A 14,039-nucleotide genomic window follows, 5' to 3' on the forward strand; every position below is an offset into this window, starting at 1 on the left:
ACAAATTTTTGCTTTCTTTGCAAATTTTTTTTTAAGCTAAGCACATTTCTTTTCGGCTTTCTTACGATATTTTGTAGAAAAACCTACGAAAATTTTTACAAATAATCAAGCAATATCTTACCTTTCAAAAAGACGAATAAATACTGGCGCCATAAATATTGATCATCAGTCAAAAATATTGAACCCTCTCAACACCAACTAACAAAACTATGAAGAATCGCAGATGAAACTATTTCAAGCATAAAATTTACGGTTAATATACAAATATCATAAACAAAAGGGCAGTAATTAAAGCCTTATTGTTTCAATTCATAGCATCAATAAAATAGAAATGCATTTTATATGTGATCTCTCATTGATTTTAGCATAATTTTAGAAAAATTTACGCCTTGGTTTGTTTTTTTTTAAGTAGAGACACTTTCGCGACCGAATAGTTTCTTTTTTTATTTAAATTTCACTTCTATTAAATTTTGAATATTTTTAATTAATTCTTATAAGCAAAAATATATGTTTTAGCCAGTTCGATGTCCTCCAACTCAGCGAACTTAACATAATAACTATCTTTTATTATTATTTACTCTCTTCTCGTCATACATTTATTTTTAGTCCACATATGTATATATATTTACATCAAACAAGTTGTACGACAAACCTTGTAGTTTGTTTGAGAAACCCATCGAACATGTGCGTCGCGACTCCCAATCGGCGCCATCAAGTTCGAGTTCATTGTGGAGTCGCTTCGTGTTGTTAATACGCCGCGTATTCTCAATGCGAACGGTTCGTTTGTTTAGCTGCAGCGTTCATAGACGACGAAAACGGTAATAAATAAAATAAATAAAGAAAAATGAAATGCAAATAATAAAAATGACATACAAATAATAAATATTGAATAGAAATAATAGAAAATATTGGCAAAAACTATACTTTGAATTAAATTTTGGTTGTTATAAGAAATCGTTTTCGCGTTGAAAGTGCAAAATTTGCTGTGAAGCTGTGCCTTTTGTGCAAGAAAAATTGTAGAAAAAGCAAAAAAATAATAATTAAATAACAAGTTGGTGTTGAAGTGTTAGAAAATGAGAAATTTTTTATTATTAAGGAAATAAAAGTGAAGCGAAGTTTTTGAAACGGCAATAATTGGTGTAAGAAAAATATCGCTGTGTGTGTGAAATGTTGAAATAACAAAATTGCAAAAAAAAAGTGCAATAAGTGAAATTGCGTTCAACAATAAAAGCAACAACGAAAGTCACAATAATAACAATAACAAACAAGTGCGAAGCGGGCAACTAATAAAGAAGGGCGTGTTATTTGTTGCCTCAAATGTGTGTGTGTGTGTTAACTTCGCTTGAAATGTGAACAAAATTGATAAAGTGTAATAAGACTTTAAAGCAAACTAAAAGTTAAAAATATATTTTTTTTTATTTATATAAAAGTACTGTGAAGCACCGAAAGTCGCGCTGACTGTGGAATTAATTCTCAATTTTCGCTTAATTAAGAATATAGTTTAAAGAAGTGTTAGTTTAAAAGCTGTATTAGAAAAATCACGTATTAAAAGAATTAGGTTAAACATTTTTTTTATAATTAGTTTTTTGTTTGTAAATTTTTGTTTGTTGTTTTTAGTTCTACTCTACTACACTTGTTTTGCTGTTTAAGCTTCGGGCCATTTCAGTCAAAGTCAATTTTACTTAAATTATTTGTAATTACACGCTAACAAAAACTAAAACACTGAAGCAATGCTCACAGCAACAACGTAGACAACAACAAGAATAAATACAAAACATGTACACATGTGCATACATACAGAAGTATATACGAGACCATAAGCACATATCAATAGGTTCAATGCTTATTTCACACACTTGTTCACAGCGCGCTGCTAAAGTACGCGCACAACAACAAATTTGTATTATTCACGAGCAGACAAATCGAAAAAACCCATAATAATCACTAAACATTACATTTGTAGCAGGCAACAACCGCCCAAGCGCCGCGCACTTGCATCGTACTCAATGAAAATTCTATACGAAATAACGATGATATTGGCTTAATTGCGATTATTATTGTTATTGTTGTTGTTATACACATACATATGTTTCATATGTTGCATGTAGTCATGTGTGGTATAAAGCCGGCAGCTACTAAACGTCAGAAGCCACGCCACAAACTCGCAACACATCAAGTCACGTCACACCAAACCCATCAGCCATAGGTGGATATCACACAACAACAACAACGCCAAAAGTGATGCATAAAGCGTGTAGATAGCAACAGTTGATAGTTGACTTTTGTTAGCAGCTTAGCTTTAGAAAGAATTATATTTTGTAAAAAAAAAACGAGTTGAAATAACGAGCAACGAGGCGTAAATCACATGCATATGTATGTACATATGTGTGGGAATATTCACACAAACATGCTCACATTTTTTACAGAGATGTACAGATGAGTCTACAGGTGGCTGTTTACTTATTGTGCAGTTAAACAGTTGGCGGCAGCGGTGAAGAGTGCAAAGTGCACGAGTACAAACGTGCGAAATGTGCTGAAGTGCATGCACAAACATGCACACACCTGTGTATAAGTGCATAGTAAACTTTTTATATGGGAAGAAAGTAAATTGAGCGCGCATGAAAATATACATAAATGTACAGAATTAATAAAATAAGTTAAAACAAACAGAAAATTATAAATTAGTGAAAATGAAATAAAAATAATAACAATATAAATATGAAAAGTGTAATAAATAAAGTGAAATAATTAATCAAAAAAGAATTTAAATTAAATAATGAAATATAAGAAGTAGAAACAAAATAAATTATAATAAAAAATTAATTGAAATAAAATAAAATAAAGGAAAATAAATCAAAATTCATTAAAAACTTTTATTTTAGGATATAAATAAATAAATTAAATTTAATATAACAATTTTAATAAAAATAAAATAAGTTGAAAAAAAAATATTTTAAATAAAAATAAAATAAAATAAAATAAAATAAAATAAAATAAAATAAAATAAAATAAAATAAAATAAAATAAAGTAAAGTAAAGTAAAGTAAAATCTAAAGGTCTTTTAAAAATAAATAAATTTTTTCAATAGTTGACTTTAGTAATCTGCAACTGGTGTTGTCATATGTACATAAATACAAAAAAAACCAAGACTTCATTTTACATCAAGAAAATATAAAATCCGGTTTAATAATTATTAACTTTAGAACATCAATTACACATATTGAGCAAAAAACATTTAAATTGCGAGCTATAAATTACGAGCAATAGACATAGATCATAATTTATAATTTATGATAATAATAATATGCAATTTATGATTTATCATAATAAAATCACAAAGTATAATTGAATTATAAATTACTAAATAAAAATCAAGTTAAATACGAATAAAAATTTTAAAATTCTATAAATTATAAAAAAGTATATATAAAAAATAAAGTATAAGCAATAAATTAAAAAAAAAATTGAATTTAATAATTAATAACTATTCATTATAAATTTGCGGTTATAAACCATATAAAAAATGTTTAATAACTTATAACTATTTGTTATAAAATTTAAAATTTATAAATAAAAAAAAATTTGTTTAAATTTAATTGCTTCTGCAATAGCTGGTATTATTTATTTATAATATAATATTTTTTCTAAAAATAACTCCGTTTCACCTTATACGGTTACACATTTTAAATAGCTATTTTACCCATACCCACCCTCTTAGCAAACTAAATACACCCACAAGTTCACTGCTTATTTTAAATTAAATTGGAATTAACGCTTAGTTATTATAGTTGTTTGTATGTACATATTTATGCGCTTACTACAAATGTGTTGTTTCTAATTATCTCATGCAGCAAATTTTACGAAAAATTAACATAACCGGTTGGCAAGTGCAATTACAAATACAAAAAACATCAATAACAACAATAAAAAAATACAAATACAAAGTGACAAAAAATTAATCAAATACATACGAGCATTACATGCGGATTTGACACATTTTCAAAACAGCGCAGAGTTGCATGCGAACACATATATTTACGCAAACCGAAAGCAAACGCAGAAGAGAAGGATTTTTAGTGGGACACGCCGCAAAAATGTCGCATTTCAGAGATAATTCTTGGGTGAGTACTCAAATTACGCGGTTTACGTTCATGTTGCTTAACAATTACTATCTTTTTGTTTTACACACATATTTGTTTTTAGTTGTTGTATGTTTAGTTTTTATTGTTTTTTTACATACATTCGTGATTTTGTGTTACTCATTTACATATGTGTTGATTTTTTATTATTTTTTTCCATCGCAAACATTACCTTTTTATATATATTATACCTTTGATAAATATAAGAGATATATACATATGAAAATATATGGTATAAAAAAATATACTTATATATTATTATTGCAATTAGGTAAATACTCAGCACATTTATGTTGTATGTACTATAACTATAGCTCTTCTATATAAATATTATCTTTCGAAATGGTAATTAATCGCATCGATCTTATTTCATCATGCAAACGCGAGTTCGTTCGTTTTTTTCGATTTCTCCCATTTTGGCGTCTGATAAGCGTTGGCTGTTTTAGTGCACTTAGTTTTTACTGTTGCCATTCAGATTTATTTACTTTTATTTAAGTCATAGGAAATAAAAGATTTGCCTGTTTTTTTTTTTTTTATTTAAAACATAAATTTGTTTTTATAACTTTTTTCTTTTTTGTGTTGGTATTCTGTATTTGGTTTATTTCTTTTTTGAAATTTGTTTTTTGGTTTTTTTAATGTTTTTTAATATTTTTTTTTAATTTTTGAAATTTCTTTTTCATATGTGTTTTTTTTAGTGAGTTAATTATGCCATTGCTTTAATTGTAGAGTAAATTTATTATTTTTTCCTCCATCGATACGAGGTCATATTTTGCACATCTGCATTTCAAATTTTTCTTTTATATTATAATTTTTATTTAAATTTCAATTTTTGTCAACCGTTAATCGTATTTGTTAGAGTTCCGAACGTCATTTGTGTCACATTTTTTGCCATTATGTTTTGGAGTTGTAGTTTTTTTTATTAAAAATATACATTTTGTATGCATATAAGCAAAAATCAAGATTGTTTCGTCTAGATCATTGTTAGTCGTCTAGTGTCTCATTGCCAAAATCACAATAATTACTGCTGAATTAGTTATTTTACGCGCATAATAACGTGCTTATGCTATAATCATATGTATTGTATCATCGACTTTGAAAAGTTTGTCTTAATAATTTTTACTCATCTTTGGAAGGTAACCAGATCTGCTAAGTATGCAGAAAAAATTGCAAAAAATCTAGTGTTTCCACCTCTGATTGAAATATAGTTTTGTATGACATTATATAGTACCGTTTTTAGAACTTTCAAAAAGACAGCCACTTTTTCAAATTAAAAAAGATCTAACAAACATTTTAGATCCTCGAAAATTGCTCACCTGACATACTTTTTATAACTTCTCTTTAAAAATTTCAATATACTTCATATTTTACATCAGGAAGGTTTAACTCCGAGCAGACTAAAGTACTTATTACCTCTAGCAGTGCTTTGATGCCTCATCCCGACTTTTTACTCGGATTGCTAGAAGACATAGAAAGCGTCACAGATAAGAGTTGAAAAAAACTTGAGTAAGCCATTTGTTATTAGTTGACATTTTTGTAAAATTTCCTTATAAGCCAAATTGTCGTTCACTGCCTTTCACTCATTTGTTTAAGCAAATTTATTTCGCTTCCTTTCTCAAATTATAGAAGGTATTTTCTACATTTCTTTCTGATTCATCACGGCATTCCTTGGGTCTTTCTGAAGTACCGTCCTGCTGCTTACACTTGTTCATGTACCTATTTACATATACATTTTGAAAAAAATGTACTTGTAATCGCTAATCTTCAACTAATCCCTACAAATTAATTAACTTGCACTCCAGCGCCACTTCAAGAGCTTATAAGCTTTTTCCATAGCAAATTCGCTTGCTGTCATTCAAAAAAGAAAAAGAAACAACCGAAACAGCCTCTGGGCGGCAATTAAAAGCTTATAAACAACAAACAGCCAAGAGCATTTGAAAAAGCGCTGCTCTGTGGCAACATTTTTTCTATTTTTTCACAAAAAATTATTAAACACTGGATCAACATTATGCTGAAACTATTTTTAATTAGATTTGCTGGTCATGTGTGGCTGAACGGTAATTATTAAACAAAAAACCCATAACACACTCACACATACATGTATATATGTGTGTGTGTCACGGCGGCGCGGTGGCTTGTTCCACGCTATGATGACCGAAAGCCGTTGGCGAGTGGCGATCAGCGATCATAACGATCAGAGCGATTGCCGCGTGACAATCGACGTGTGTAATATGCTTTCATTATGAACGACAGGGCTAATGAACTTGGCTGGAAGCAACTTTCCGTCTAACTGTTAAATGCCATTACTTACATATATGGTATACTTACATATTTATAAGTGTATTTTCATGCATATGTGAGTTAAAATAGAGATCAATTGCTGCCAATTCAACTCACGTTTACTCAATATCAGTTGTTTTTTCAGTATTTTTTAAATTGTTTCTTCAGCTCCTTTGTTTTGCGTCTAACACCGATCTTTGAACAATAACAATAATATAAGCCAAAAATGCTAAAAAAAAAACTCCATAATGTAGAACGTGAACTATATTTGTGAGTTTCTGCAGACAATCACTTCACTTTTCAATGCGAAGCTGTTTAGAATGACTAGCGAAATATATGAGAATTTAAGTCTTTACAAAACGCATTAGCGGTTATATAGAAAAACTACTGCCAAAAATACACTAAACAAAGCAATTATGAAAATAAAAAAAAACAGATTTCCATTGTTGGCGTTTAGCCTTAGCCGGCTGAGCACTTAGCTGTGTATTTACATACAGACATCGCTAATTTTAAATATATTTTTAATTATTTACAAGAGCTCTCTCTTTTTTGCGATCATCTATACCAGCAGAAATGTTTTAAAATTTTGTTTACAATTTTCTTACAATTTTTATTTTGCTTTCAAATGCATTAAACGTGTAACGGTAAAAATTATTAGCAAGATCATTTAAGTGAAAAAACTTTACTATATGCGGGTCATCGAAGTTTCCTTCCCCCACTATACACGGGAAGCGGTTAGCTGCCTTATTTGGCTGACCGGAAAACGTGTTGCCACTAAATAGACTTAGAAGCCAAATACTTAAAAGCTATTAGCACAGCACACTCGCTAGTAATTACCATTTAGATATTAACGCATGAGCAGACAATAGGAAACTAAAAATGGTAGTAAAAACAAGCGAAAAGCGAAGAAAAAGTAAAGAAAAGCAAACATTTTACATGATGAAGGCAGAAATGAGTTAATCCTGTGAGAAATTTGTTAATATTTTCGATTGTTGCTAATGATAGATCTGTAGAACGTGCCTGACTGCAGTCATTAAGTAAATAGCTCGTCAATAATGACAATGATACATGGTTTGCTGATTAATCATAACAACCGATAATTTTATGAGGGTATAAGGTTTGCGACTTTGATAAAAATGTGTAATATGCCTAAATGTAGGCAACAATTTTTCAATGTCTGGTTATGCACTAAGTCAATACGAGTTAGTCATTTGATAGCACCTAATATCTTTTGAGATACACAAAATTTCAGTTGCGAAGCGTAGTCGGTGCCTTGTTCGTACTTTTATTACATTTTTCATTCATATTGATCTATATTGCGGAATATACTAATACTAAGCTATATCAGCTATAAAAACAACTTTGTTTATTATTTTCTCACTGCCTAATATCTGGTATTTTTTCATATCCTCTTAACTAACTTTTTTTGTTCTAGTGCAAATATGAATAACAACCCACAATTCACAAATCTCTTAATATTTTATTATTCTACTTATCATAGAATTGTGAGTCACCAATTTTCGTTGCAGCATATTATTAATGGGTATTAGATGATTTCTATTATTGACAAGACTGATTAGTTCATACATTTTTTATGGCCAGTAATCATTTATAGACTTATTATTAGGGAAAATTGCATTTTAGTTTGAAATTTCACAACAAGTGTTTATAGCTAGCGAAATGCATAGTCACCACTTTATTTATTTCAACAATGCATACATATATTTCAGAAAAATATTTTATCTCTTATTTTTTCATATTTCACAAGTTTCCATTAATATATAGTATACTTAGTGTTTAGACGTATTTTTTCTTTATGAGATTTATGTTTAAAGTGTGGAACCAAAAAGTCCGGAATCATATACCTAAAGCAATATTCATTGGTGAGAATATTTTCTCTGCCTTCAGTTCAAAATAAGTGTGGTACTGTAATCCTACTCTAATTACTTCAATCTTACTAATTTACATATGTAAAAATTCAAAAGTAAGTTTGTCGTTCAGAGCTCGAGCTCGGAAATAAAGTCTTTTATCAACACATGTGTCTACTTTGACAGATGGTTTGACAGAAAATAGAACAGTAGAACCTCGAAACAGCCTGCATACTCATATTATATAATACAATTTAAAATATTATGTGGCAAGTGATTTTAAGTTAAGGGCTATCTAAAACTATTTATTTAAATTTCTTCGTTTTCGTGGTTCATCTTAAAAGGAGACCCTGTTTAGTTTAAATCAGGAAAATTAAAATATTTGCGATATTTTTGCAGATGCATTTTATTTAATGTACTTTGATTATCGATAAACTTTGTATTCCATTGATCCCATAGCCGATCTCCAGGAGTACTTCTGATAGAGGAGTGTACTTAATAATCGAAGGACCAGTGCAAATTTTAAATTTTTACAAAATGTTAGCTCCCGAAAAAAGATCGTTTTTTGTAATGAAATGTTCACTGCAGAGTTTCTCCAAAAACCGACATTATTATCAAAAAGCTTATTTCTTTGGTCATTAGCTGACATATATATTTAAAAAGATCGTGTGAGAATTTCATACTGATCGGTACAGCTGTTTCGGAGAAATTCAAACTCATTCAAATTCAACAGCATTTCGAGAAAAACGTATATTTACATTTGCTATATATGAAAAAAGGAAATCGGATTTTTGAAATTCGTAGGTGAATATAACCCCTAAAAAGAGACCCTACAACGTAAAGCTTTTGTACCAGTTCTGAAAAATATCCTTGCCCAGACAAGAGTTCCTGCAAACTGACATACTTATTTCTAGTATAGTAATAAAAACCTTAACTTTGTCTCCACGCATCTAAAAACCCACCCTCGTATGCTTTCAGAATCACTGGACTTCCTTTCTGCCAAATTTCAAAGTTCACGTGGGCATTTATAATCAATTTAACCGTTAATGTAATCTAGATTAGAAAGTGTATGAATGCTCTTTACATTAGGTACATTGCATTTCCCAATTTAATTGAAGCTTTCCACAACAAAAATTCAATTCATGATCGTGAATAATCGATCAATTCGGCGAACGACAAAGTAACAATTGAAGCGCGGCAATCGCAATAGATTGGGCAGTAGACCTTTGTCTCAGTGGGTTTTTTCTTTGCAAATCTATTTTTTTGTTTTGTTTTTGCTTTTTTCTTTCGCATTGTTTTTAGCGTTCAAAGAATACTTGGCTGGATCGTTATTGAGCGACAATGGAATTGTAAAGAAATTTAAATTTGAACAAAACTGCACAACAAAATGCGGCGGCAGCCCAATAACTGTGGTGAAAATGCCGGCAGCCCAACAGTGAAATGAGTAAACAGTGAGTCGAAAAGAAAAGAAAGTCACATAAACCACCGAGTCACGTACAGGCGCGCATGTACTACCAAAGTAAAAATAAAAAAAAAAAAAAATTTTAAACCAACTTTTTTTACTACTATTGCCAGCTGTGTTTGTATGTTTGCTAAGTGCAGAGAACGACTGAAGACTGTGGGAACTGCTAGAATCAGCGTGGTAAAGACTCTACTCACTCACTTCCAAACGGTGCAAAATTAGTATTATTTAATGGAGTGCTCTCGAAACTTTTTTATGGTTTCTTCGTACATAATAAAAATATTCTTTGTTTTCATTATTTTCTTGTTACACTTAAATGTCGACAAAAATATGAAAATCATAACTGGCGGCTTTATTCAGTCATCACTCACTCTTACCACTCTCTAATACAATTTTTACTCCGGTAAACACATTTAAGTATCGTTTCTGCTCTCTTGTTCAGTCACATCGTGACACAAAATTCGTGACCAGCATATCAAACAAATTAGCCTATGTACAATCACTTTCCAGAAGTTCGCCACACAGGTGCGCTTACAATTGTAGACCAATATACAAGTACATACAGCATTTCGGATGGAAAGAACATTCACTGCTTTTACAAAGGCACTTAACATATATGCATATTAAAGTAATCGTGGATATTCCACATAGAAAGAAGAATGCTGTAGAAAGTGTAACACACTTTGGCTGAAAGCCTGCCTCAAGTGATTTTTTGGTTCAGAAAAAATAAATACTGAAAATCAAAATAACAGTGCATGAGTTGCATCTTAAATGAATTTCATGCTTCTAAAAAATGGAAAGCTTAGAATTTCTGAGAGTTTATGCTTTCCATGCATGTCCCAGAAAGAATGATGTCATTTGAAAAAAAATTTCTTTAGTAAAAGTGTGGCTTTACCGATTTAAAAAACAAACGATTCGTTAACAAATATTTAATTTTTAAAATTTTCAGATTTTTTTAAAAAGGGGCTTCATCCAAAAATTCTTGAGCTTATTTCATTTGATTCCCTATTATTTTCGTGACTTTTTCGTATAGAACTACTACTTTTTATGTTCACGAATATTTTATGGAGACTTTGCTCCGAAAAGCTGACAGCTTTATCTTGTCAAAAACTCACTCGATAAACAACAGTTTTATAAAAAACTTTCCAATAATTTAGATTCCTCTTTCAAGTTTAGTTTCAAGTGTTCGGGCTATTTCATTGATATCAACATATTAAACTTCGGTTCAGTGACTTGTGATTTTTCCTAATTCCTATTTCTTATACCAAGTTAATCCTGCTCATCCGCCTATTCGTCGATCCAACTCGATTTTGGACTTTTTCTTGTCTTGGTGTTGAACGCTTCGGCTTCAACAATTTTTTTCGGTCCAGCCATATTAAATAGAATGCTTTGATAAAACCAAAGATTGATCTTAAAAATTTTATTTCGAAGATTTGCAGTATGGCCTTGTCCTTTTCGAGCAGCGTTCATGATTCTGCACCGTAGCATAAAACTGGTCGAATAATTCTGCTAGAGATAAGTACATATTGCGCTCAATTTCTCTCAATCCATTGTTACAAAAGTCAAACCTTTGCAAATTTAATTTAATACCAAAAAAAGTATCTTCCATTTGTTTTAAAATGTTTCTTCATACTTGGGTTCAGTTCTATCTGTGTGTTGGACAAGAAATGCAAATTCAAAGTTGTTGGGTATTTTCCGTATATTCTCAAATTAGCGTAAATAATGAGTGAGTTTCCTACGAAAAAGCACTCATCTTTCGAAGAACAAAAGTGCAGTCCCGAAGTGTGATGAACTTGCTAACTCAGGCAATCCCAAAAACCGTTAATTCCAACTACCCTACCGGATTGAAAAATAAAAAAGAAACATTTTTATCTTATCCATATAATTAAGAATTAAAAAAATAATTTGCTTTAGAATTAAAAATTTTTCGAGTTCATTCAAATCAAAAAGTAATATATCAAATTTTTTATTCCAAACATTTTAAATTAAAAAATGAAAATCTAATTTTTAATCGCAAATTTTTTAATTGATAAATTCGCAACCCTGATCATAATATAATATTATAATCATATGTTCTCGTAGAAATTACTCGTTTATTTCAATATTTGTTATCGAACAAAAACAATCTAATCAATTTCCTGGAATTTCGCAAATGACTAATGCCATTTTTGCCAGTCTTCCTCGGTTAATATTTAGGAATATGCATTGGTTTACAAGTGCAAATATGACAAAGTCACAAACAAAAAAAAAAAAAAAAAAAACAAACGGATGATAATAATAATAAGAGAAGGTGGCAAAAATAAAATAAAAATTCTTATCACTTCCATCTGCGATAACTCTTGGGACGCATTTTTTACGCTTGAGGAGAACTTTGAGTATGTGGTTCCGCTGCAGTGTTTATTTGCCTTCTTCTTGACAAAGTGTGTTATCGAGTGTAAATAAAAGTGAAGCAATAAATATTGCAATAAACAGAAGATGATACGGATAGGTGACTAAACAGTGGTCCTCTAGTAGCGGAGAAACTTGAAGAAAGTGACGTCAAAATTTGTGCAATTGTTAAAATGACTTACATGTTTTGGTTTTTGCCTAGCATTTATTTTGTTCTTTGTTTTTAAAGTGCTTTGGAAGTTATATATAGAGTTATTTATGGACATAGAATGTTTAAGCGGTGAAGAGATATACTACTGCACTATCAATATTTTTCTGAGAAATTATTTTATTTGAGTACAATCTAAACACTTCTTTTTTAGTTTTCACACTTGGCTCAAGGTCATTTGAAGCTTATACGATTATTCAAGTGATAAAACAAATGTTATTTCAACTGCGATAAACTTAACACCTAAGCTATTACAGTACAGTTTTAAGCTAAGGACTTGTACTTAGGGCCTTCCTAGATAAAAAATGTACTGCAACTTGTACTTGGCTCACATTTTCTTAATGTTTATTCCTATTATATTTTACTTTTATTTATAAATGGCAACGCTGATCCAAAATATTTAAAAACATATAATATATAGTATGTTTAAGTAAAAGACACAAGTCGCACAAACTCGAGGTTAAGGCTTAGTTTATTTTCAAAATTATCATGTGTACTCATGGGAATGTTTATGCACCCTTGAGTTTAATTTAATTTTTTAAGCCATGAACAGGGTATATTAAGTGTGTAAGGGAATTTGTAACGGGAGATTGTTCGGAGATCTTATAAAGTATATATAATGATCAGCGTGATGAGCTGAGTCGATTTAGACATTTCTGTCTGTCTGTATATACGGGAACTAGTTCCTCAATTTTTTAGAGATCGATCTGATTTTGATTTTTCGATTTTGCGCTCGTTCTTCTTTCCCCAAGAAGCTGCTCATTTGTCAGAACCACCGACACCGGATCACTTGGCAAATTGAGCTATCAAACTCAAGTTCATGTATCATAATATCTTCACGAAATTAGTCACTCCGGACAAATTGTTCAGATCGGACCTTTATAGTATATAGTTGCCTTACAAGCTGACCGATCAAAATCAAGTGTGTTTTTTTTATTACGTTTAGCTTTACAAAAAAGTAGTGTTTGAGGCAAGATAAACAAATTTGTATGACAAACTCCGTGTTTGTAAGTACTGTTAATTGCTAAACACCAAAATAAACCCAAGCAGCATATAATTAATAATTCTTATAATGATCACCCTAATGCCCTCACATTCATGATTATTGCAGAATTTGCTTCACTTCTTCTGCGATCATATTTTCTAAGTAATTACAAAAGATCAGACAATCACATTTTACATACTTACATACACACTCACATATATAATTGAAGCAATATTTAATAATAAATAAGAAATTACCACATAGTATGTGTGAGTGTATGTATGCATTTTCTGTGGTAAGCGCGCAAATGTTCATTGAATATTTAGTTAAAGGTCAAGTGGCAACCTTTGGTTTAATATCGAGTTGTGTGCATTTGTACGCCATGGAATACAAATTTATGCGTGTGCTCAGATATACATTCGCACTATATATCTGCATATACATATGTATGTGTATAGGCAGTAGCGCAACTAACACACTCCATTTGCACAAGCTGCCTGCATTTGCGCGTTTTGCCACCCAGCTCCAGCGAAGTGTACTCAAATATTGCTCATAATTACACAGTACTAACTGTCTAAGTGAAGCTTGGCTAATTGAAGTTTCTATTGCGCGAATTCGACTTTGTACTTGCTTTTTATTTGGCAATTAACCTCTGCTTGTTATGTGCAGTTAGGAAATTGATTCAGTCCGAAGAAAATATTGCAGTGGCCAG

At 30.6% G+C, this 14,039-nt stretch overlaps 1 protein-coding gene across 5 annotated transcripts in view; it reads left to right on the forward strand.

The window, feature by feature from the left end:
• Positions 1-724: 724 nt before the first annotated feature.
• Positions 725-14,039, forward strand: part of Nost (Nostrin) — a 99,754-nt gene continuing 86,439 nt past the window's right edge. For 4 of the 5 annotated variants that reach the window (XM_070110598.1, XM_070110600.1, XM_014232015.3 and 1 more), the window contains exons 1-2: positions 725-818; positions 3,852-4,121. In XM_070110598.1, the coding sequence (XP_069966699.1) occupies positions 4,020-4,121 (102 nt within the window). In that variant the 5' untranslated portion in view covers positions 725-818; positions 3,852-4,019. Of the gene's footprint in view, positions 819-966; positions 1,140-3,851; positions 4,122-14,039 lie in introns of those variants that run through there. The other variant, XM_070110599.1, reaches the window with a different exon arrangement.

Source organism: Bactrocera oleae, chromosome 5 (genome assembly GCF_042242935.1).
Source record: "Bactrocera oleae isolate idBacOlea1 chromosome 5, idBacOlea1, whole genome shotgun sequence".
In the NCBI taxonomy this organism is placed as follows: Eukaryota; Metazoa; Arthropoda; class Insecta; order Diptera; family Tephritidae; genus Bactrocera; species Bactrocera oleae.